The sequence below is a fragment of the Odocoileus virginianus genome, chromosome 32, assembly GCF_023699985.2.
Source record: "Odocoileus virginianus isolate 20LAN1187 ecotype Illinois chromosome 32, Ovbor_1.2, whole genome shotgun sequence".
NCBI classification, from domain to species: Eukaryota; Metazoa; Chordata; class Mammalia; order Artiodactyla; family Cervidae; genus Odocoileus; species Odocoileus virginianus.
The window spans coordinates 234,975-261,543 of record NC_069705.1 but is presented as its reverse complement, the minus strand read 5'-3'; the positions used below and the strand labels follow the sequence as shown (position 1 = coordinate 261,543).

The 26,569-nt window shown below is 42.7% G+C and overlaps 1 protein-coding gene across 3 annotated transcripts in view; it reads right to left on the bottom strand.

Moving 5' to 3' along the window:
- Window positions 1-2,347: 2,347 nt before the first annotated feature.
- Window positions 2,348-26,569, bottom strand: part of IDO2 (indoleamine 2,3-dioxygenase 2) — a 64,439-nt gene continuing 40,217 nt past the window's right edge. For all 3 annotated transcript variants that reach the window (XM_020876295.2, XM_020876294.2, XM_070459720.1), the window contains 3 exons: window positions 14,393-14,444; window positions 4,989-5,137; window positions 2,348-3,141 (listed from right to left, as the gene is read on the bottom strand). In XM_020876295.2, the coding sequence (XP_020731954.2) occupies window positions 2,786-3,141; window positions 4,989-5,137; window positions 14,393-14,444 (557 nt within the window). In that variant the 3' untranslated portion in view covers window positions 2,348-2,785. The remainder of the gene's footprint in view (window positions 3,142-4,988; window positions 5,138-14,392; window positions 14,445-26,569) is intronic.

The following is a 26,569-nucleotide window of genomic DNA, read 5'->3' as shown; positions in this document are numbered from 1 at the left end:
GAACTATGGCTCTGAAAGATTAAATAATTTGCCTGTCATGAACCGTGACAAAACTGGAATATGGACCCAGGTTTTTTCCTCTCTTTAAATCCACACTTTGGTCACTTTCTACTTCCTAGGATCCCCAAATGATAAATGGTCATTTTTTATTGCCAAGCAGGCTCCGTGAATCCAAGAAGCTGGAGGAATACAGTGTTTTCTCTTGTACTGGTGTCAGTAGGATGCTGAGCCTCACTCCACAACCAAACTCATTAATGTTTCCTCCATGACAAGAACTATAACGTTTGTGACTTATAACCACCCTGAGACCAATCCTGATTACGAAAGGTCATCTTGACTGTAAGAAACAGAAATTGAGAGTATTTATAACAGCTAGGATACGGAAGCAACTTAGATGTCCATCAGCAGATGAGTGGATAAGGAAGTTGTGGTGCTTATACACAGTGGACTCAGCTGTAAAAATGAACACATTTGAGTCAGTTCTAATGAGGTGGATGAACCTAGAGCCTATTATACAGGATGAAGTAAGTGAGAAAGACAAATACCATACATTAATGCTTATATATGAAACCTAGAAAGATGGTACCAATGGTCCTACACGCAGGGCAGTAAAGCAGACACAGACTTAAAGGACAGACTTTTGGACTCCATGGGAGAAGGAGAGGGTGGGATGATTTGAGAGAAAAGCATTGAAACATATAATTACCATATGTAAAATAGATCCCCAGTGGGAGTTTGATGTATGATGCAGGGAGCCCAAAGCCAGTGCTCTGTGATAACCTAGAGGGATGGGGTGGGGAGAGGGTTGGAGGGGGCTTCAGGATGAAGGGAACACATGCATGCCTATGGCTGATTCATGCTGATGTATGGCAAAAGCCATCACAATTTTGGAAAGCAAACATCCTCCAATTAAAACAAATAAATAATTTTTTTAAGGAAAGAAAGTGCATTAAAAAAAAGAAACAGGAAGCTGAGAATAAAGGATATTCTGATTTTGGTCAATGTATCTCTATTCATCCATAGCTATATGTATAACAAAATCACATTGTTGTACACCTGAAACTAACATAATATTGCAAATCAACTCTACATCAATTAAGCAAAATAAATTTTCAAAATGGAAAAGTCAGAATTCAAAGACAGAATTCAAATGTATTTTAAATGTTATGTTCTTTTTGAACAAGAATGAGAGCAATGATGGGCGATGTTTTGAATCACCAGCTATGGTGTTTCTACTTGATCTGCCTCCTTGGACCCGGTGTACAAGTGGTCTGGGTTTATTGATACCAAGTTAGAGCAGTTAGGAGAGCAAATCAAAGAGGAATAAATATATCCAAGCACATTTCTTAAGGTTTACAATTGACTTGTCAAACACAAGGATGGTATATGGAGAGAAAAGGCTTTATGAGTCATGAGAACCTCTGCCTTCTGAGCTGAGACTCTGACCTAAACTGTAGACAGAGAGGACACCATCAGAGTTTTTCTTGGTCCACTCAGACCACATGCTCTTGGCTGCATCATCCACACCTTCCCTTTTTTTTTTTTTTTCTTTTTTGGCAAGACCAAGTCCTCAGAGGATGTAGGGCCTTCCTGGCACCCCCAAAATTGTACTGGTTTCTTATCAAGGGTCTTGGGCATTGAGGAGAGTCCAGAAAGATCAATTCATTCATTTTACAAATACAGACTTTCAGCATAAGAAGAAAAAATCACTCTTCTAAAAATAAAGAAGGAAACGGAAATAGAAATTACAAACTTCTGAACTGTGTGGTCATGCCTCATCTGTTCCCGTAACATTAACTACCCGTTTCCACGCTGGTGATTTCAGAGTCTTGTCCTCTACTTCCTCTTCCTTCCTCACCTCCCCTGGAGCGTTTCCAACTTTCTGCCCTCAAGTTCTGCATATGCAGGGGAAGAGTGGTGGCCTGGGGCCTGGTAAAGCCTTCCTGTAACCACCAAAGCCAGACTTCCCTGGTAGCTCAGCTGGTAAAGAATCTGCCTGCAATGCAGGAGACCCCGGCTTGATTCCTGGGTTGGGAAGATCCCCTGGAGAAGGGAATGGCTACCCACTGCAGTATTAATAGGCTCCCCTGGTGGCTCAGATGGTAAAGAATCTGCTCATAATGTGAGAGACCTGGGTTCGATCCCTGGGTTGGGAAGATCCCCTGCAGGAGGGCATGGCAGCCCACTCCTGTATTCTTGCCTGGAGAATCCCATGGACAGAGGAGCCTGGGGGGCTACGGTCTGTGGCCTTGCAGAGTGTCGGATGCGACTGAGCGACTAAGCGCAGCACCACACAGCCCCTAAGCCAGGACTCGGTAGGAACTTAATAAGTTGGTGAGTACATGAATGGAGGCAGGAAAGTTTTTATTTGGTTTTTTGAGAAATCAGCAAGGTGACCCATGCATAAGCAATTTTATTTGATTAGTGAAATGTAGATTGCGTTTCTATAGTTGGACAAATAGAATAGGAGTATACTTGCTCCGGGTTGGGTGGGGGGTGGTGGTTGGTTCTAAAGGGGTAATCCAGAGCTGTTTGCTATAAAACAGTAACTAGAGAGGGAAAGATAAGTTTCAGGCCATGAAAACTCTTCTGAGAACAGGTGTCATTAAAGGAGAAGGCAGTGTTCCGGGGAGCAAGGACACGAACGGCACTGAGGTTCCTTTCAGACTGTTCCACACAGAGCCTTGGCCGCATTCTCCAGGCCCGCCCGCTGTGCCGCCCCGGGAGGCCAAGGGGAGACCTCCCGCCATTGCTGGGTTGGCGTTTCCGGGGAGAGGGCAGTCCCTTAGGCGCTCGGGTGGAGCCGCGCCTCCAGCGTCTTATCCCTGACGCTCTTCAGGAAGCTCATGATGGCCGTCCCCCCGGTGCCACTCGCCTCGGGGGCCCGAGGGGGCCTCGGGAGGTGGCTCGTCCCCTGGGCCTTCGCTTTGGATGCGGCCGTGATGAGGTACTTGGTCACCAGGGCCAGGTGGTAGGTGCGCAGCGCCGCCAGGCTCTCCACACACTGGTTAAAGGCCGTCAGAAGCTGGCCGTTCCCAGAGGACAGGATGTGGGCCCTCACGGAAGGAGCCACGCAGATTTCTTCTATGAAGGCCCTGTGCGAAGGCGGCATGTAATCCCTCATCCTGTGCAGAAAATCAGCTGAAAGAAAGATGGCGGGACAAGGCTGTAAGTCCCCGTGGAAAGACGAGCAAACCCGCCTGTCTGTCAAGACATTATGGCGCCCTGATCCTCACTACTCATCCTAACAGTATCCAGTCCATTTGGCCGGCTCTTTTGCTTACAGACATCACATCCTCCAGAGCTTTTTCTCTTTTCTATTTTTTTAAATATTTTGGCTCCCTCACTCAGCATGTGAGAACTTAGCTCCCTGACCAGAGACTGAAGCTCCACCCGCCCTATAGGAAGCACAGGGTCTTAATCACTGGACCACCAGGGAATTCCCAAAGCCTCCAAATGTTGATTGGAAATGAGGAAGGGAAAAGAAGCAAGCCCCATTTCAGATAACTAACCTGGAACCAGCTCTACCAGCTAATGTATAAATAGTTATCATCTCTGAAATGTGGGCAAAATATCTCACCAGTCACATGAGGTGTATCCACAAAGGTAAGGCACAGACTCTTAAACGAAGAGCTAAATATTCCGCTGAATTTTGTTTCTCAAGTGCTTCATTTTAGAGGGAGTGCTAAGGAAGAGGACAGTGATAAAAGTTTCTGAGGGCAGGAAGATAAAGAATGAATAATTGTTTTAGTAATAGCCTCGAAGTCAAATTGCTTAAAAATCTGATCAATAGATATTTATGGGAAATATAGATAGGAGAGAGATCATTCATAGGAAATTCATTATGGGATTAATATTAATCATGGTACATGATTAACATCATCAAATGAGAAGCCCATGGAATGTTACTCAGTCATGAAAAAGAACAATATTAAATCATTTGCAGAGATATGGATGGGCTCTGAGTCTGTCACACAGAGTGAAATAAGTCAGAATGAGAAAAACAATATCATATATTAACACATATATATGGAATCTAGAAAAATGGTACAGACGAGCCTGTTTTCAGGGCAGGAGGAGAGGCACAGACATGTGGACACATTGGGAGGGTAGGACTGACATATGTAGATTACTGGGTACAAAATAGATAGCTAATGGGAACCTGCTGTAGCACAGGGAGCTCAGCTCGGTGCTCTGTGATGACCTAGAGGTGGGATGGGGCAGGGGATGGGGAAGTCCAAGAGAAAGTGGATATATGTGTGTATATGCCTGATTCATTTCATTGTACAGCTGAAACTAACATGTTATTGTAAAGCAATTGTACTCCCCACCCCCCCGAAAAAAGAAACCCATGAAAATTGATCATAGTTCTAGAGAATTGCCTTTTGTGGGTGAGACTAGACTCTGTGACCAAATTCTAGTTGGTTTTTTCTTTTTCTTTTTTCTTAATCCAGTTTAGAAACTTCATGCTAGGAAATGTCTTTTTGCAGCTGTTGAGCATTTGGCTTGATGATGGCAGGTAAGGAAAGGCATCTTTTCAAGCTTGCAAGATGCCAGAACCCTGTCCTTGTCTAAAGGGATGTGGGTTGAGGCTGCACTGTTTTTATGGGGATAGGCTTCAGTGGAGGAACCCATTTCTATCAGCAGCTACATCTTGACTTGGCAGCAAGTGTCTGGTCCTCAGTCTCCAGAACACTCCCCAACTCTAGAAAAACAATCTACTGCCTAAGGATCCAAATAAAGTGACAGGAGACTGCGGGAAATTCAGCAATGTTTTAAAGTTTGGAAGTAAAACCCAACATTCCGCTGAGCTCTGATACCAACTGGCTTGATACAATCACAGATGGCAAGCACAGTCTCCTGGTTAATCGGGAGGAGTATAGACTTTCTGACTTATAGTTGGACTTATCAGTTGGTAAAAACAGCTCCGCTCTTCCTCTCTGATAAGGAAAACAACAACAACAAAAAAAGAAAAATGTCTGATTTACCACTCTGCTTGCTGTGACGGACGCCCAAGAACTCATCAAAGGCATGCAGTATCGTGCTCTGAGCAGCGCTTCCACCAGAGTAACTCAGGGGCTCTTTGGAGACACCTTCGTATACCAAGCCCACAGGCAGTGCTGGGTTATCCTTCCATCTAGGTAAGAACAAAAGTCAGATGGAAGTACATACTAGGATTTAAGAGTGTCTTTTCTGATCAGGATACAGATCAAGCAAGAAAGAGAACACACGTTCCTCTCCTATCTTTTCTCTCCTCTTCTGTCACCCCTGATTCCATGTCCTCATCTTTTTGTGAGTCTTCCTCATTCTGAGTCCCCCAACCATTTTACTCATCTCACTGTCTGATATTTTAGAGGGTCTTGAACTCTCTCGGGGTGTATGTGGGTAACTCCACAATGAGACAGAGTCAGCAACCCCAAGAATACACCGTGTGTGTGTGTGTGTGTGTGTGTGTGTGTGTGTGTGGTTAGTCGCTCAGGCATGTCCAACTCTGCGACCCCAGGGCCTGTAGCCTGCTGGGCTCCTTTTTCCATGGAATTCTCCAGGGGAGAATATAGTTTGTATATCACATTCACCTACATTTTCTCATTTATTCTTCCTGGAGTAGAACCAGGCAGGCATTTTAAAACCCATTTAATAGAGAAACAGTCTCAAGAGGCTGTCTCCAGGACTACCATTCTTAGTGAAGCAACTAGAACTTGACCCCTAAATTTGTAATTCTCTAGTTTCACTTCCCAAGACCCCACCCACCCACATGTTAATTTCTTTTGCTGACAACAGAATATTCTTCTCTTATTGCCGGGAACCATGTTGTTAATGCTTTAAATAGCAGATAGCAGACTTATGTTGATGTCTCCCATCCTTCCGGTAATTCTAAAGATCGTTTTGCTCAAGAGAAGGGAAACACACACATCATGCATATACAGAAACCTCAGACCGATGGCCTCAGCTGGCATCCATGACCTTTATCAAATACTTCCTTGAGTAGGAAATGCTCTTATTTTCTTTGGGGGCCATTTTGCATGGGCTGTTCTGCGGTTTTGCTGGGTGAATATCACAGTGGCCTTTGCAGTTGGAGAAATCTCACCACACGAGGAGATGACACACAGACAGAAGAGCTGGGTGTGAACGGGAGAAGCCCAGGGAGGCTCTGAGTCTAAGATCAAAACCTGCTGTGGCTCTTAGGAGAGAGGACTCTGTCTTAGGCAGATGTGGAATTGAATCTCAGCTTTGATATTTAGTAACTCTGAGCCTTGGATGAGTTAATTCACTTTCCAAAACCTCAGTTTCTTCATTGGAATAATATTAGTATCAATCTTATGGGGTTGTTGGGAGAACTAATTAAAATAATACCTGCTCAGTGTCTGAAAAATATTGTGTTCAATAAATATTAGGCATTTTATCATACTATTCACACTGAATTGTAACCTCAGCTCCCCCCTTTCATCTTTTGGTAACTTTATAGAAGCCCTTCTTAGTCTCAGTTCTCCTGACCTGTGCATACGAGCTCAGTCACTCAATGTTGGACTCTTTGCGACCCCAGGGACTGTAGCCTACCCAGCTCCTCAGTCCATGGGATTTTCCAGGCAAGAATACTGGAGTGGGTTGCCATTTCCTCCTCCAGAGGATCTTCCTGATACAGGGATGGAACCCACATCTCCTGCGTCTCCTGCCTTGGCAGGTGGATTCTTTACCACTAAGCCACCTGTGAAGTCCCTCCTGACTTGTGTACCTAGTACCTAGAGCTGCTGAAAGCATCAGGTGCATTCCAGAAAGGTCTGATGGCGCGTCAGAGTTTGGGACACTGGTCCAATAAAACTTCTAAACAACATTTTATGGGGCAGAAATGTTGAAGACCGGACTGCTATTGTGTGATAAGTGGACCAAACGTTGGCAGTATGGGTTTGGATTGCTCTCTGTAATCCTGCGGGTGGTCTCGTCTGGTCGTTCTGGGCTCCTTCCCTAGCCCCCTCCCTTCATGACTGCTTCTAAGTGCTGGGCACTCTCTGGACTTAGTCCTTGCATCTGTCACTACTCTCACTCCCTCATCATCTCATCTCACCTCGTGGATTTCAAAGCCAGCTATACTGAGACTATTGACAAATGTGCACCTGGACCTCAGCCTCTTCCTTATATTCCAGATACGTGTATTCAACTGCCTGCTAGACATGTCCATAGGAAGGGCTTCACCCCGAACTGACCTCTCCATTCCCCCTTCCTTTTGCCAGGTTGGCTCCTCCCATGTCTCCACCCTCGGAGAAAAGCCAGTGGCAGCTCCATTCTTTCCTTGGGTCCAGCTATAAACCTAGAGTCCTCTCTGATGGACCTCTTTCTCTTCCATTCTATGTGCAATCCAAGAGCAGGTCCTGTCAACCCTACCTTCAATCCATATCCATTCAGAACTGACCGTTTCTCAGTGTCTCTACTGCTCCCATCCAAGCCCGGGCCACCACCCTATCTTGTGGTCAGAGCTTCCTAGGTGCTTTCCTGGGTCCATTCTGTTCCCCCACTCAGAAGATGACCCAAGACTTAAGACAGCTCATGCCACTCTTCTCAGAACTTGCCCGTGCTGTTCATCACACTCAGAAAGGAAATCAAGGAACCTCTACATGGTCTGCCCCCCCACATCTCTTGTATTCCTCATTCTCCCCTCCTTTCCTCCTTGAGAGCACTTCTGGGCTCAGGGCAACTTTTCCTTCAAAAGTCTTCCCTCGCCTGGGTCACTGTGACGTTGCTCCTTTTGCATGGAGCAGGTACCTGAGTAGCTTACTCCTCACTTCCTTCGCGTATCTTCTTAAACACCCTTTAGGAACATGGCATTCACAGACCACAATAAATAAATAAGAACTTCAGCCACCACTCATAACATTCCATAATACTCTTATTCTACTTTAAATTTTTCTATAGCTTTTATTGTTGTAACACATAGAGTATGATACTTGCCTTCCTTATATTTATTTATTCATTAATTTATATTAAGAAAATAAGTATTTTATTCATCAAATATAAATTTATTTATAATTATAATAAATTATAATTTGTTCATTAATTATTCATATATTAATAAATATGTGCTATGATTAACATGTAAGCTCCACAGGAATGAACTGGTTGTTTGTTTTACTGCTTCATTCCCAGCACCTATTAATAGAACTGTGCCTGGCATTGACTTAGCCCTCACTAAGTATTTGATCAATGAAGGGATGAAAAAATAACTTTGTATAATTAAGCATTAAATATCTAGAATATGTAAAATGTTATCACTCAGTCGTGTTTGACTCTTTGTGATCCCATGGACCATACAGCCCAGTCCACCAGGCTCCTTGGTCCATGGGATCCTCCAGGCAAGAATACTGGAGTGGGTTGCAATCCCCTTCTCCAGGGGATCTTCCCGACACAGGAATTGAACCTGGGTCTCCTGCACTGCAGGCAGATTCTTTATCCTATGAACCACCAGGGAAGCCCCAGAATGTGTAAATCCAAGTGTACTTCTTGAAAGGACCTGGCCAGCTGAACAGAAGATAATAGAGAAAAGAAAAACAGTGTGAAAGTTAAAAATAAATAAAAAGAAGACATCTATTTTCAAAACCCATATTCCCCATCTATGATGAGATTAATCTAAGGAAGAAAAATTGGGTTCCTCTCAATAGCCCAAGAATTGCTCCTATGCATTCTTAGGCCCAAATTGTTCTTTGTGAAAAAAAGGAATTATTTTCCTTTCAAGTCTCTATAGGCAAGTTTGTTTTTAGCCTTTTTTGTAGCATATTTCTAGTAAACCTCAGAAAGGGGGATGTTTAAACAGGAAAAGAAAAAAAAGAAATGCCATGCCATTTTTTTTCAAGGGGACTGATAACGTCCCTGAGAAATTTAAAGTGAATGAGAAATAAAGGGAACTGTTTCATTTACAGGTAGAATCTCTCAAAACTTGTAAGTAAAAAAAAATTGTTTAAGTCAACAGAAATAATAAATCATGCATAGGACAAATCAAGAACACAGGGACAGATTTAGATTTTTCAAGACAAGTCTACTGGGAACGTTCAACAATCCAGATGTTCTTGGCCACCAACATGTTTAGGTATGGCTACTGGCCACTTGGTTTATTTAGCTATGTGGGAAATAATTTTGAGGCTCACAAACAGAAAGCAGGTATTTATGTAGATCAGAGATAAAGTATATCACCAGCCCGGAAACTTATTTTAATGAAAATGAAGTTACCCTCTGGTGTCCGTTTAATCATGACACAGGAAGTCCCCAACATAGGAACCTTCCAGTTACAAACTTTCAAAGATGCTACAGCTTGCCCTCTGTTTCCTATTTGCTGATGACCCTTCAGCTCTACCATCCCCTACTTCCTCTCTTTCCCCCAGTCAGTAACTCTTCTTACCTGTTCACTGGATGCCAGCCCCTGGATGCCAACTGTACTACTGTACTTTTCAAGGCACTGTACTGTAAGATTAAAAATGTTTTTTTTTTTTAAATTTTGTGTGTGTGTTTGTTATGTATTATCTGTGTGAAAAGTATTATAAACCTATTCAGTACAGTACCATATATTGGATGGTGTTAATTGGGTACCTAGGTAAACTTCGTTGGACTTAGGAACAAATTGGACTCTCAGAATGGATTCACTCATATGTAGGGGACTTACTGGAGATGGAATTCTAAAAACGTTGCCCCAAGATTCCCATTCTAACTCCAAGAACTGTTAATGTTATAAGACAGCATGCCTATGGATATGATACATGGCAAGCAAAAGGAACCTTGAAGGTGTAATTAAGGTTACTAATTAGTGATCTTAATATAGGCTGTTATCCTGTATTACCTAGAGGAAATTAACCACACAAGACCTTAAAAGCAGAGAGTTTTCTCTGGCTGGTGGTAGAAGGAGACCTCTAAGAGGTCTGAATTATGAGAAGAGTCAGGAGTGCCATTGCTGAATAGCAGGGGCCTTTTGCCACTTCTGAAAGAGATGGGCATACCAGACCACCTGACCCACCTCTTGAGAAACCTGTATGCAGTTCAGGAAGCAACAGTTAGAACTGGACATGGACCAACAGACTGGTTCCAAATAGGAAAAGGAGTACGTCAAGGCTGTATATTGTCACCCTGCTCATTTAACTTATGTGCAGAGTACATCATGAGAAATGCTTGGCTGGAAGAAGCACAAGCTAGAATCAAGATTGCCAGGAGAAATATCAATAACCTCAAATATGCAGGTGACACCACCCTTATGGCAGAAAGTGAAGAGGAACTAAAAAGTCTCTTGATGAAAGTGAAAGAGGAGACTGAAAAAGTTGACTTAAAGCTCAACATTCAGAAAACTAAGATCATGACATCTGGTCCCATCACTTCATGGGAAATAGATGGGGAAACAGTGGAAACAGTGACAGACTTTATTTTTCTGGGCTCCAAAAATCACTGCAGATGGTGACTGCAGCCATGAAATTAAAAGACGCTTACTCCTTGGAAGGAAAGTTATGACCAACCTAGACAGCATATTAAAAAGAAGACATTACTTTGCCAACAAAGGTCCGTCTAGTCAAGGCTGTGGTTTTTCCAGTGGTCATGTATGGATGTGAGAGTTGGACTGTGAAGAAAGCTGATGCAGAAGAATTGATGCTTTTGAACTGTGGTGTTGGAGAAGACTCTTGAAAGTCCCTTGGACTGCAAGGAGATCCAACCAGTCCATTCTAAAGGAGATCAGTCCTGGGTGTTCATTGGAAGGACTGATGCTGAAGCTGAAACTCCAATCCTTTGGCCACCTCCTGCGAAGAGTTGACTCATTGGAAAAGACCCTGATGGTGGGAGGGATTAGGGGCAGGAGGAGAAGGAGATGACAGAGGATGAGATGGTTGGATGGCATCACCAACTCGATGGACATGAGTTTGAGTAAACTCCGGGAGTTGGTGATGGACAGGGAGGCCTGGCATGCTGCGATTCGTGGGGTTGCAAAGAGTCCGACACATTTGAATGGCTGAACTGAAATGAAATTTGCCACTTCCCAGGAGGCACAGTGGTAAAGAATCTGCCTGTCGATACAGGATGTAGGAGATGAGGGTTTAACCCCTGGGTCGGGAAGGTTCCCCTGAAGAAGGAAATGGCAATCCACTCCAGTATTCTTGCCTGGAAAATTCAGTGGACAGAAGAGCCCAGCAGGATACAGCCCATGGGGTTGCAAAGAGTCTGACACAACTGAGTGACTGAGCAGGCACAAAAACAGACGTGTGTGACAAGGGACTCTGGCGGCTTCTAGAAGCTAAGAGCAGAGTCTGCCAGGAAAGAAAGAGACCTCAGTTCCTAAACCACCATGAGCTATTCTGCTGAACACTTGAATGAATTTGGAAGTGAATCTTCCCCAGATTCTTAGGATCAGGGCTCAAGCCCAGCAGACCCTCTGACTTTTGAGATCCCAAGCAGAGAAGCAAGTCGAGCCTACCTGGCCTTGTGACCCATAGGAAGGTGAGATCATAAGTGAGCCATGCTCAGTTGTGATTGTTTGTTAGGGAATGGTGGAGACTAACACAAACTCAAAGGGAAAAAGTGAAGCACAAAGAGATTTTACAGAATTAGATCTTCCTAAATCCCAGGCTATTAAAAAAAATTTTTTTTAATGGCCCTTTCTTCTCCCTTCTAATCCTACCAACACTTCTCTACATGTTTTGCTTAATATTTGTTGCTAGAATCTATTCTACAATCATATCTTTGTCTTAACCTTTGTGTGTGTGTACTTGGTCACTCAGTCATGTCCACCTCGTAGCAACTTCATAGAATTAACCTACCAGGCTTCTCTGCTTATAGGATTTTCCAGGCAAGAATGCTGGTGTGGGTTGCCATTTCCTACTCCAGGGGATCTTCCCAATCCAGAGATCAAACCTGAGTCTCTTCCTACATTGGCAGGTGACTTCTTAACCACGAGTGCCACCTGGGAAGCCTCCCTGATGATGCTACATGTTAAAGATGGAGAGCAAGAAGAGTCTTCAGCTGTTAACCAAAAGATTGGTGGTTCGAGCCCACCCAGGGCCAACTGCCCCGTGACCTCTTTAGGACGTAGTTGAGAGGGTCACAGGCAGGAAGGCCAGGGGCCTCCAAATGGAGGAAATAGGCTGCAAGCGTCAGACGTTTTTATCTCTTTTAAGCAGCAGGAGGAAACAAACTAGCGATATTTTTTTCCTTCTCTATACAAATTTAAAAGGAGGTTTCTCTTAAAATACTGTGTTGCCATAATGACACCTGGTTTCACCTGAAGCTAACTACTCTCAAACCTTGAGTTAACCAATACATTTTTCTTATGGAACTGTTTGTCCTAAGCTATGTTAATGTGCTATGCATTTACCCCAGACTCTGTCTTCAAGTCGGTTCTACCTAATGGCTCAGAACCTACTTGACAAACCAGTATGTTATAAACAGATATTGTTACCCTAATCTATGTAAACAAAACTATTTGTATGGTAATCAGCCCTTCTACAAGATTCAAGTCAATCATTTTATGGCCTGGGATGAATCATCTGGTGCCAAGATTAGCCCAAAATGCATCTTATGGATGAAGGGCCTGGTGCCATTCTGAGTTTTAAGACTTTCCTTTCTTTTCATTAACAGACTGTTAGTGACTATATAACATCCAGGTGAAGACTAGCAGAGCGGTACTCCTTTGGCCCCCTTCTGATGTCTATGTCAGGAGCTTTCTCTATCTCCTTTATACTCTAATAAAACTTTATTACACAAAAGCTCTGAGTGATCCAGCCTCGTCTCTGGCCCTGGATTGAATTTGTCTCCTCCGGAGGCCAAGATCCCGGTGTCTTATCGTTCAGCAACAACTTTTCATAGTTTAAGGGTTTGCAGTGGCTCAGATCGTAAGGAATCTGACTGCAATACAAGAGATCTGGATTTGATCCCTGGGTTGGGATGATCCCCTGAAGAAGGAAATGGCAACCTGTTCCAGTATTCTGGCCTGGAGAATCCCATGGACAGTGGAGCCTGGCTACAGTCCATGGGGTCACAAAGAGTTAGACACGACTGAGCAGCTAACACTTTCACAGGATGGATAATCCCTTTGTGGGGGTTTCAGAAGTGAAGGGTACACAAGAAAAGTCTAAATTCTGAGATACAATCTCAATTCCATTCCTTTGCTCTTCCCCTGTCCTTCTCTTTCCCCCATAATCCAGGTACCCGTTACTCTCAAGTTATTCTCTGGAAAAGCTGCTCCCACTCTCTGTCCCTACAGTGAGGGGTCCACACCCAGGCTGGCCTTCCCTGAAACTGTCTCACACCACACTCACGTGATCTAGACAAAATACTTAATACACATGGTGACTCCATGCACTAAAGCTATTGATGAATCAGTACATCTATTGATGTTGGTATTAGGTAAGACTCTTGCTACATCCAGACACAGCTTAACATACTTTCTACCAACAGTGCTTCAAGCACCTTCTAGTTATCAAGATGGTCTCTCAGTTCAGTTCAGTTCAGTTGCTCAGTCGTGTCTGACTCTTTGCGACCCCATGAATCGCAGCACGCCAGGCCTCCCTGTCCATCACCAACTCCCAGAGTTTACTCAAACTCATGCCCATCGAGTCGGTGATGCCATCCAGCCATCTCATCCTCTGTCATCCCCTTCTCCTCCTGCTCCCACCATCAAGGTCTTTTCCAATGAGTCAACTCTTCGCCTGAGGTGGCCAAAGGATTGGAGTTTCAGCTTCAGCATCAGTCCTTCCAATGAACACCCAGGACTGATCTCCTTTAGGATGGACTGGTTGCTAGATGATGACTATTTCATGTTCAACTCTTTCATCCACTGTTCCCTCCTTTCACTCTTCATCCTTAAAACAAAATCTTCATTCCTCTCAGTTGATGTGAATAGGAAGCCATCTCATTAAAATATGTCAAATTATGGCTGATATATTATAAATAAGAAATCTATCTAATCGTGAAGAATACCAGGAATATGAAAAACCTGTCATGGGGTAGCTATTCCAGGAATGTTAGAAGAAAGCTTTTCAGCTAAGGCCTTTGCCTTCACCAGCTTGGATAATGGGGGGTGGGGGGGTGGGGGGAGGCGGGAAAAGGGATATAAATAGTCGAGCTTTGTGAGTGGCACATTGAGCTTTTTCTCCCTCCTTCCTCCAGGTGGTTTTCTAAGAAAGGTGAATACAAATCGAATCTAAAGTGATGGCCTCAAGACAATTACTCTAAATAGTCACCCTTCAGTGTGATTTGTCACGCAGATGGCACCCCATTGCTTTGACCCAAGAGTGGATCCCCGGGTGATTCTTTTGTTATGGAGAGTTACTTGGTGTCTTTCTTTCTCTGGCAAGTTTCTGCCTGTTTCTCCCCCTCATAAGTCTGAGAAAGGCTACAGATGTCTCAAGCCAGAGAAGACCTGAACTGTACTTACCCAGAGAGGAAGATCCGGATGACTGCATAAAATATGTCTGGATCTACGTAATCTAGAGAAACAATCAAAATGTGAACTTTACTACAGGCAACAAAAGCAATAGGTTCCATGTGCTCGGGCTCCAAAGCCCTGCCGGGCCCCTCCCCTATCTGATCTGCAGAGAAATCGGGAAGGAGCCCCGAAGCAGGAGTGGGAGGAATGTCCCCTTCTGTCGCCCCCTCGCTGGTGCTTCCGGGAGTGTTAAACAGCTGCACAACTGGCCTTTTCCATCTGTGGTTCTTCCCTGTTCTGAACAACAACCAAAAAGGGAGGTCAAGCCCATCTTTAAAGAATTTAGTGTCATATTTTTAAAGAGACATGATATTTGAGTGGGGAAGCGGAAAGGAGAAAAGCAGAGAGGATCTGCTCTCTGACCCCTCGGTATCCGGGCAGAGCATGGAGGGTGTTCCACCCAGGTTCTGCTGCACCTGGCCGGACACAGGCTCGCCGACCTATATTCCCTAGTCTGTGCAGTTTGCTCTGAACCTAAATCAGGCAGTGGGGCTCACTGATTTAACTAGTTCATTAATTGGTATGCAAGGAAGCACATCCTCACATTTGTACTGAGCTCCTTCGGGTTTGTTTTTTATCCACTTTATTTTTATGTGGACCATTTTTAAAGTCTGTGCAGATTGCTGCAATATTGCTTCTGGTTTATGCGCTGGTTTTTTGTTTTGTTTTTGTTTTTGCTTTGGCCGAGAGAGACGTATGAGCTCTTAGCTCCCTAACCAGGGCACCTGCACCTGCTGCACTGGAAAGCGAAGTCTTAACCACTAGACCGCCAGGGAAGTCCACTTTGTCCGTCCTCTTTTGACCCTTACTCTCTCTTCTTCATGCTTGTGACCCTCTGGGATCTGACTTGTTTCTTTCTGTTTCTGTTATCCAGATTCCTGTCTATGTTTCTTTGTTTCTGAGCAAAAAAAACAAAAACAAAAACAAAAAACAAAATAACAGAAACTTTTTTTTTTTAATGAGACCCAAATACTGACATCAATTTGGGTCATCTGTATATCAATGACATCTGTATATCATCAATTTACCTTTTCCACTGCCACACCTGGTCTCTGGTCCTCTATCTTCGTTTTCTCTGAAGCCTCTTGGGCCCAGGTAACTCATGTCTTGCATCAGCCTCGGGGCTTCCCAGGGCCTCTGAGGGCTGCCACAGCCTCCCTGCTCATCTGCAGCAAGGTTCCACGTGCTGGACTCTTCTCTGGGCCCTATTTCTGGGTCTTCTCCATTTGGTGCTCTGTTCCCACAGATACTCTGAGTACTATGTACAATTTTTTGCTGAAGCAATAATGACTGGAGGTAGTTTAATGTGTTACCCATGCTATCATATTTAAGGAGGGAAAGTCAAATGAGTATTTCAATAACCTGAGATAATTTGTTTTTCTGTTTCTGACTATGCCCCACAGCTTGTAAAATCTTCATTCCCAGACCAGGGATTGAATGTATGTCCTCCTCTGTGAAAACACAGAGTCCTAGCCACTGGGTCATTAGGTAAATCCAAATGTGAGATAATTTTAATATTAAAATTTTCCATAGATATAAATAGTCCCTTCATGGTTAAAACAAACAAAAAATTAGCTAATTTGGAATAGGCAGGAAAGTCCTCCTTAAACTGATGAAAGGAATCCACAGAAAGCCTTCAGGACATACTATACTTAATAGTGAGATATTAAAAATGTCTTTTAAAATGTGAGACAAAACCAAGTATGGTACTTCCATTCAACACTATGTTAGGCAACACCTCGCCTGAAGAATAAGAACAAAAATTAAAATAAAGAAAGGTTATGAGGATGGTAAACGAAATAACAGAGCAATGTTATTCTCAAATAATGTGATTTCTACGTAGAAAACCCAGATAGTCAACAAATCATTATTAGAATTAATGAGTGGTTATCAAAGTGCTAGATTCAAGCTTCATATTAAATATCAATTTCATCTGAAACCAGGAACAAAGAGAGATCCAACAATACTATCAGTTCAGTTTAGTTCAGTTGCTCAGCTGTGTCTGACTCTTTGCAACCCCATGAACCACAGCATGCCAGGCCTCACTGTTCATCACCAACTCCTGGAGTCTACCCAGCCCATGTCCATTGAGTCGGTGATGCCATCCAACCATCTCATCCTCTGTCGTCCCCTTCTCCTCCTGCCCTCAATCTTTCCCAGCATCAGAGTCTTTTCAAATGAGTCAGCTCTTCGCATGAGGTGGCAAAAGTACTGGAGTTTCAGCTTCAACATCAGTCCTTCCAATTAACACTCAGGACTGAGCTCCTTTAGGATGGACTGGCTGGATCTCCTTGCAGTCCAAGGGACTCTCAAGAGTCTTCTCCAACACCATAATTCAAAGGTTTCAATTCTTCTGCACTCAGCTTTCTTTATAGTCCAACTCTCACATCCATACATGACCACTGGAAAAACCATAGCCTTGACTAGACAGACCTTTGTTTACAAAGAAATGTCTCTGCTTTTTAATATGCTGTCTAGGTTGGTTACAACTTTTTCAAGTATTAAGTGTCTTTTAATTTCATGGCTGCAATCACCATCTGCAGTGATTTTGGAGCCCAGAAAAATAAGGTCTGTCACTGTTTCCACTGTTTCCCCATCTATTTCCCATGAAGTGATGGGACCGGATGCCATGATCTTACTTTCCTGAAAGTTGAGCTTTAAGCCCACTTTTTCACTCTCCTCTTTCATTTTCATCAAGAGGTTCTTTAGTTCTTCTTCACTTTCTGCCATAAGGGTGGTATCATCTGCATATGTGAGGTTATTCATATTTCTCCTAGCAATCTTGATTCCAGCTTGTGCTTCTTCCAGCCCAGTGTTTCTCATGATGTACTCTGCATATAAGTTAAATAAGCAGGGTGACAATATACAGCCTTGACGTACTCCTTTTCCTATTTGGAACCAGTCTGTTGTTCCATGTCCAGTTCAAACTGTTGCTTCCTGACCTGCATACAGGTTTCTCAAGAGGCAGGTCAGGGTGGTCTGGTATTCCCATCTCCTTCTGAATTTTCCACAATTTTATTGTGATCTACACAGTCAAAGGCTTTGGCATAGTCAATGAAGCAGAAATAGATGTTTTTCTAGAACTCTTGCATTTCTGATGATCCAGCAGATGTTGGCAATTTGATCTCTGGTTCCTCTGCCTTTTCTAAATCCAGCTTGAACATCTGGAAGTTCCCAGTTCATGTACTGCTGAAGCCTGACTTGGAGAATTTTGAGATTTACTTTACTAGTGTATGAGATGAGTGCAATTGTGCAGTAGTTTGAACATTCTTTGGCCTTGCCTTTCTTTGGGATTGGAATGAAAACTGACCTTTTCCAGTCCTGTGGCCACTGCTGAGTTTTCCAAAATTGCTGGCATATTGAGTGCAGCACTTTCACAGCATCATCTTTCAGGATTTGAAATAGCTCAACTGGAATTCCATCACCTCCACTAGCTTTGCTCGTAGTGATGATTCTGAAGGCCCACTTGACTTCACATTCCAGGATGTCTGACTCTAGGTGAGTGTGAATGATAACACCATTGTGATTATCTGGGTTGTGAAGATCTTTCTAGTACAGTTCTTCTGTGTATTCTTGCCACCTCTTCTTAATATCTTATGCTTCTGTTAGGTCCCTACCATTTCTGTCCTTTATTGAGCCCATCTTTCCATGAAATGTTTCCTTGGTATCTCTAATTTTCTTGAAGAGAACTCTGGTCTTTCCCATTCTATTGTTTTCCTCTATTTCTTTGCATTGATCCCTGAGAAGAGTTTTCTTATCTCTCCTTGCTATTGTTTGGAACTCTGCTTTCAAATGGGTATATCTTTCCTTTTCTCCTTTGCCTTTTGCTTCTCTTCTTTTCACAGCTATTTATAAGGTCTCCTCAGACAACTATTTTGTTTTTTTGCATTTGTTTTTCTTGGGGATGGTCTTGATTCCTGTTTCCTGTACAGTGTCACAAACCTCCATCCATAGTTGATCAGGCTCTCTGTCTATTACATTTAGTCACTTAAATCTATTTCTCACTTCCACTGTATAGTCATAAAGGATTTGATCTAGGTCATACCTGAATGGTCTAGTGGTTTTCCCCACTTTCTTCAATTTAAGTCTGAATTTGACAATAAGGAGGTTCATGACCTGAGCCACAGTCAGCTCCTTGTCTTTGCTGAGTGTATAGAGCTTCTCCATCTTTGGCTGCAAAAAATATAATCCATCTGATTTTGGTGTTGGCCATCTGGTGATGTCCATGTGTAGCGTCTTCTCTTGTGTTGTTGGAAGAGAGTGTTTACTATGACCAGTGCATTCTCTAGGCAGAACTCTATTAGCCTCTGTCCTGCTTCATTCTGTACTCCAAGGCCAAATTTGCCTGTTACTCCACGTGTTTCTTGACTTCCTACTTTTGCATTCCAGTCCCCTACAATGAAAAGGACATCTTTTTTGGGTGTTAGTTCTAGAAGGTCTTATAGGTCTTCATAGAACCATTGAACTTCAGTTTCTTCCCTGTTACTGGTTGGGGCATAGACTTGGATTACCATGATATTGAATGGTTTGCCTTGGAAACGAACAGAGATCATTCTGTCGTTTTTGAGATTGCATCCAAGTACTGCATTTTGGACTCTTTTGTTGACTATGATGGCTACTCTATTTCTTCTAAGGGACTCCTGCCCACAGTAGTAGATATAATGGACTATATTATACCTGATTCAAAGATAATATTCACTGGAAACAAAAACATAGAGTAACTATGGATAAGGTCAAAGATATCTAAATCTCTTATATCATGAAAGAAATCAAATAAGTTTTAAAAATGTCTTTGTTGATGGGAAATAAAACTCTAGAAGTTTCTAAAGAAAATTTTTCTAAAGAAAAATCTAGAAGAAGAAATGTATCTGAAGAAGAGTTCTCTGGGTAAATTTTAGGCCCTGTGACAATAGAGGAATACCCAGCAATGTAAAGATATGATTTGGGGAGCACACTAATGCAGGGGTCCCCAACCGCTGAGCCATAGGTGCAGGTCAGTGCACTGTTGGGAAGCAGGCTCCATAGTAGGAGGTAAGTGGCAGGTGATCCAGTGAAGCTTCACCTGTATTTATGGCCACTCCTCATTGCTAGCATCTCCCTGGCCTGTGTAAAAATTGTCTTCCATGAACCAGTTCCTGATGCCAAAATGGTTGGGACTGCTGACATCGTGTGTCCAGTCTCCATCTCTCCACTTGCCCTGATCAGAAGGACCAGAGAGAACATCAAAATCATGTCATTTTCCTCCAAATTATAGAATATAGATTCAATGCATTTTGAGCAAAGTTCTTAACAGGTTTTTTTTAAAAATTGGAATCTGACAAGTTGATTCTACAATTATATGAAAGGCAAAGTGTCAAAGGTAAGACAAGCATCCCTGGAGAAGAAGAGCAAAGGTGTGTGTGGGGGGCAGTTCTTTACCTGATAATGAGAAATACTGTGAAGCTACAGTTCTCTTATGACAGATGGTTTTGATATGGGGAAAGACAAAGAAACAATGAAACAGAATCGGGAGCCTGGAAAGAGATCCACTCGTTTAAGAAAATCTGGTGTAAGACGATGCTAATATTGCAGACTAGTGATGATTCACAGAAGGGAAATTGAATGTATTTCCTATGTCATGTTCTATAGAGATAAGCATTAAGTGTGTATTAAGGGCTGAAGGGTAAAAGATAAACAATTTCAGAAGAAAATATAGAAAAATATATTTATGACCTCTGATTATGAATTTATATCTTACATAAGACTTCCTAAAAATAGACTGCTGTAAAAGAAAGGGCAAATACTCTGGCTATATTTAAATTAAGAATGTTGGCTTTCAAAAGGCAGAATAAGACAATCCAAGGCATTTGCAACATGTAACTAACAACAATCACCCTCCAGAGTGTACCAAAAAGCTGACTAAAAGCAATGAGTTAAAGATTAAAGACACTTCCAAAATTAAGGAAAGCCATGCATTTCACAAAACAGGGACATGCTCGGTAAACACACGAGAGCATGGGCCTCTCCACTCCTCCATCCCAGATACACAGAGAGTTAACTCATTACAAATCAGGGAAATGCAAGAGTGATGCCATCCTCATGGCTGAATAAGAGTTTTCTTCTCTCTTCCCCACAAAGAACATTGATTTAGACAGTCACCCATGGATAAGACGGGCTTCCCAGGTGGCTTGGTGGGTAAAGGTTCCCACTGCAATGCAGGAGACCCAAATCTGATCCCTGGGTCCGGAAGATCCCCTGGAGAAGGAAATGGCAACCCACTCCAGCATCCTTGCCTGGAGAATCCCATGGACAGAGGAGCCTGGCAGGCTACAGTCCATGGGGCTGCAGAGTGTCAGACACAACTTAGCCACTGAGGGAACACACGCATAGAGGGAACCTAGAGAAGAGGATCAGCTCCAGGCCGGGCTTTGGGAGAGCAAAAGGCAGGCACAGTGCTTAAAGGAATTCTGCCACAAGAGGGAGCAAGAAGACTGGAGCAGGTGTATCCATAGCCAGTGTGGAAAAGCCTTAGAATGCCTACCAAGGCTGATGGATGGTATTTCTCTCTACACCAGATAGAGAGCATCTATTAACACGGACTGGTGAGGGATAAACGCCATGTAAATAGTCTTACTTCTGGATCATATGTGTGTACATTTGCACTAGGAAGGGCAGTTCCTGAAAGCCAGTGACATTATCCTATAGGGAGCACAGAAGCTCCGAGGACACAGCTGAGTCCTTCCCTCTGTGTTCCCAGGAGAGCAGGGAATGACCCTTGGACAGCAGCTTCTGCCTGATGGCCAAGCTCAGGTATGTTTAGTGAATGGGGGTCATGTCTTTCAAAGCTTTCCTTGTTGTTCTGAAAAACACAAACCATTTTGGTTGAGTATCTTGTTCTTTTGCATTTAAGTGAATCTGAAGAGAAATGCAATGTCTGTTCTTGATTAGTTCAAGCTCATTTCGTGAAAATTTTGTCCTATTTTTGTTTTGCTTGGAAAACCAAAGGAAACTTGCTATTTCTATGTTTCAGAGGAAGAATATTTGAGTTTTATACTGAGAAGTGGCCTTTAAACAAAAGGAAATTCAGCAAATCCTTGCTTTGGGTCAGTATGAAAGCCACAGACCCAGAATCACTGCAGCATTTTCACATGACGTTATTCATGCTCATGCTGGTCCCATGAAGGGCAGTAAGGGGCTTCCCAGGTGGCACTAGTGTTAAAGAACTCACCTGCCAATGCAGGACACGTAGGCATAAGACACACAGAACCAAGAGTCGTGGGTTCAATCCCAGGGTCAGGAAGACCCCCTGGAGGAGGACATGGTAATTCACTCCAGTATTGTAGCCTGGAGAATCCCATGGACAGAGGAGCCTGGCAGGCTACAGTCCAGAGGGTTGCAGAGAGTCAGACACGACTGAAACAACTTAGAAAAGAAAGCACCTGTTACCGACATCCAAAACAAAGCCCTGTAGAAGCATAACTGAACTATCCATCCGAACTGAATCTTTTTTGTGTGTGTGTAATTCCCACAGGGATCGAACTCACGTCTCCTGCATTGGCAGGTGGAATCTTTATCACTGAACCACCTGGGAAGCCTGATGGATACATTCAGTTTTCAATTTTCTACTAAAGATATTTCGAAAGGTAAAAAAAAAAGGAAAAATTAATAACAATACCATGTTTTAGTTAACTCCAAATAACCAAAATATTATCATTTCAAATGTGTCCAACACAAAATTATTAATGAGGTTTCTAAAAATAATTATTTGAAATTCTGTGTACATTCTTATAGACTTAAATTTTATTTTATACTTAGAGTGTATTTTAATTTGGATGCTGAATTTTCAGCAATTAAGTGAAAGTGAATCTTTCTAATATTAAAGTTGTGTCTAACAGAAAAGTAATTATACTGATTCAGTTTTTTTTTTTATTTCAATTGCAATGAATTAAAATTAAATGCAGCTAAAACTTTAACTCCTCAGTCGCACCGGCCATGTAGCAAGTATTCAGTGGCCATGGGTGGTTAGAGGCTGCCATATTGGACTGTGCTTGGAGAAAAACTGAAGAGTTTTCAGAACTAAAGTGGCACAATCTGATTTGCACTCCTAAACATCAATTCAGGCTGTGTATAGAGTGTGGATTAGACTGGAAAAAAGGCAGTTGAGAGAGAGGATGCAGAAGGCTACTGCAGGAGTCCTGGCAAGAGATGATTACAGCCAGGTGCAGAGGAAGTGATGGGAGAAACACAAGGGAAGGAGGAGATACAAACAGTACTCCTAAAAGAGACTTCCCTTTGTGGTAGCAGAATGTTGTTTTACTTGGACCTGTCCTTCCACTGAAAACAAACAAACAGGAAAAGCTGGATAAATGTGAAAGCATCCTAAAGACAATTAAAGAGCCAAAAAAAAACAGCAAGGAGGCACTAAGCAAAAATGCAAAGAAAAGAGAAACTCAGGGATGCAGAAAACCAAACTGGAGAGACACTTTTCCCTCAAAGCATTTGTCAATTCAGGTTCACCCGGGCTCTACTTCAGCAGCTATGGTAGGAGCCCTGGGTCCAGCCTTGGTGAGCAATTTTACTCCACACTCTCCTCATCTTATCGAGGGAGACCCAGATGCTGTACCCTCAAATTCTGTATGAGTCAGGCCCTCAATTCACCCCTGCTTTCCACAGGAGAAAGCATTAGAGCTAACTTTTGCACCAAGCAAAATAGGACTTAAAAAAAAGAAAACTCTGTTCCTGAGAAGCTAGGACCATAGTTTTTGCATATTTTTAGCCCAGGTTCAGCTGACAGATTGACACATGGGTCTTTACTTGCTCAAATTGATCTAAGATGATGATCCAGAATTTTAGTTTTCCCAAGAGCCAGAAAGAACCAAATACAAATATTTCTCTATCCTAGCCCCAAAAGCCTGCCTACAAATGATATTTCAAGAACAATGAACATTACAAAGTAGAAAAGCAAAACAAAACAGGTCACGCATAGAAAAAAAGAGACATGACAACCACTGTGAGAACAAAGAAAGGGACAGAAACAAGTGCCAAACATTAAAATTATCACACTTACCACACCTATTGATTATAAAGAACCACACTCACCCACATTTAAGCAAGCTTGAAAACACTGATAGGAAACAGAAAATTACAAAAAGAAAACAGAGTTGAAAAGAATAACAGCTTCTGGAAATGAAAAACCAAACAACCTATTCAGGGTGTGTGTTTGGTAGTAGGTCAGAAGCAGTTTGAAGAGTAAAGGATCTAATTAGATGAGAAGAAGTAGTCCAAAATGCAGCCCAGAGAAAGAAAGAGATGGAAAACAGCAGCAAGATTATTAGGAAAATGGAAGACAAAGAGGAATGGACTAACACCCGGAATTAAAGTTCCAGTAGGAAGTAGATATAGAGAATAGACTTGTGGACACAGGGATGGAATGGGACAATTGAGGAAGTAGCATCAACAGAGATACTCTATTAGGTGTAAGATGGCTGACAGGAAGTTACTGTGTAACACAGGAAGCCCAGTCTGGTGCTCTGTGAGGACCTGAAGAGAAGAGATGGGTGGTGGGGGAGGTCAGGGAGGGAGGGAGGGGATGTATGTATTAATATAATTGTAGGTGATTCGCATTGTTGTAGGGCAGAAACAACACAACATTTAAAAATTGTTTAGATATATTAAAGAAAAAAAAAAGAAAAGTTCCAGTAGGAGGCAGAAAGGGAGTGAGGTGGGCAGTTTGTGAGGGTTTCATGGCTGAGGATTTTCTAGGGTAATGAATCCTATCAAGTACAGAAGCATAATATTGTGAAGGGGTAATAAACTGAACAACACAGAAAATAGGCAGACAAAAGAAGACAAGTAGGCAGGGAGAAGGGCTTCCCCTGGTGGCTCAGTGGAAAGAATCTGCCTGCCAAGCAGAAAACATGGGTTCAATTCCTGGGTCAGGAAGATTCCGTGAGGAGGAAATGGCAACCCACTCCAGTACTCTTGCCTGGAGAATTCCATGGACAGAGGAGCCTGGCGGGCTGCGGTCTATGGGGTTGCAAAAAGAGTTGGACATGACTGAGTGACTAAACGACAAGACAGGGAAGAAGAAAGGAGACAGACTTCTCAGAGGCAACAAAGAAACTAGTACTGATGTACTCAACACCGAAGAATATTGAAATGAAAAAAAAAGATGAAATTAAGTCACTCAGTCATGTCTGACTCTTTCCGACCCCATGGATTGCAGCCTACCAGGCTTTACTGTCCATGGGATTTTCCAGGCAAGAACACTGGAGTGGGTTGCCATTTCCTTTAGCAAAAATGCAAGATATAAATAAGCATAAAAATAATAAAATATAAATAAATAAATGTAAAAATAAGGCAATTTCTAGATGAATTTACCAGCAACAGAGACTCTCACTAGAGCAAATCTTACAGGAAAAAAAATAAATGTATACAAAGGAGTGAAGAGCAAGGTTATAAATATACAGTCCAGTGTTCAAGGCTCTGCACTTCCAATGCAGAGGCCTCGGATTCAGTCCCTGGCTGGGAAACTGAGATTCCACATGCATTGCAGCCAAGAAAAATTTTTCTTTTAATTTAAAATGTATATATAAGCAAATCTGAGTGAGCCTTCACCATATAAAATAGTAATGATCACTGTAGATTTTTAGATATCTTCAATGTATGATGTGCAATGCATATTTCTGCTTACAGCCCTAAGAAATCTTCTGTGAAGATTTGTAAAACTGTTCAATATCCTGTGTATATGTGTGTGTGCTTGCCTTAAGATGTGCTGCACTCACAGGATGAAATTAAATTTAAGGGAAGAGATGATGGCTCAGATAATTTGGGTTTACTCAGATTACTGTGTTTCACTAGTCCATGAGCGAAAACAACTTTAGAAACATGAACTTGGTCCCTTGGTCATATAATTGTATGCTATTTGTTTTTTTGTTTTTTGTTTTTTTTCCATTTATTTTTATTAGTTGGAGGCTAATTACTTTACATCATTACAGTAGTTTTTGTCATACATTGAAATGAATTAGCCATGGATTTACATGTATTCCCCATCCCAGTCCCCCCTCCCACCTCCCTCTCCACCCGATCCCTCTGGATCTTCCCAGTGCACCAGGCCCGAGCACTTGTCTCATGCACCCAACCTGGGCTGGTGATCTGTTTCACCCTAGATAATATACATGTTTCAATGCTGTTCTCTTGAAACATCCCACCCTCGCCTTCTCCCAGAGTCCACACGTCTGTTCTATACATCTGAGTCTCTTTTTCTGTTTTGCATATAGGGTTATCGTTACCATCTTTCTAAAGTCCATATATATGTGTTAGTATACTGTAATGGTCTTTATCTTTAATTGTATGCTATTTGAAGAGAAGATTTCCAGTGTTAATTCTCTTCCACCTGGCTTTAGACAAAGTAAGTTCACAAGCTGACGACCTAGAGGACTAGGATAGGAGGGGAGAGGGAGGCTCAAGAGAGAGGATATATGTCCATGGCTGTTGCGGTTTCCCAGGTGGCACTAGTGGTAAAGAAAAACTGAAAGAACATGTGATATAAGTGATAGTGAAAATCGCTCAGGGTCCGACTCTTTGCCAGCCCATGCACTGGAATTCTCCAGGCCAGAGTACTGGAGTGGGTAGCCATTCCCTTCTCTAGGGGATCTTCCCAATTCAGGGATTGAACCCAGGTCTCCTGCATTGCAGATGGATTCTTTACCAACTGAGCTATCAGGGAAGCCCAAGTGGTAAAGAACCCACCTGCTAATGCAAGAGACATAGGAGATACTGGTTCAATTTCTGGGTTGGGAAGATCCCCTGAAGGAGGGCATGGCAACCCACTCCAGTATTTTGCCTGGAGAATCCTATGGACAGTGGAACCCGGTGGGCTACAGTCCATAGGGTTGCACGGAGTCAGATACGACTGAAGTGACTTAGCATGCACGCACACTGTTGTTGTTTAGCCTTTAAGTCGTGCCTGACTCTTCTGCAACCCCATGGACTGTAGCTGTGGGATTTTCCAGGCAAGAATACTGGAGTGGGCTACCATTTCCTCCTTCAGGGAATCTTTCTGACCCAGGGTTTGAACCCACATCTCCTGCATTGCAGGTGGATTCTCTACAGCTAAGCCACCGGGGAAGCCCATATCTATATATA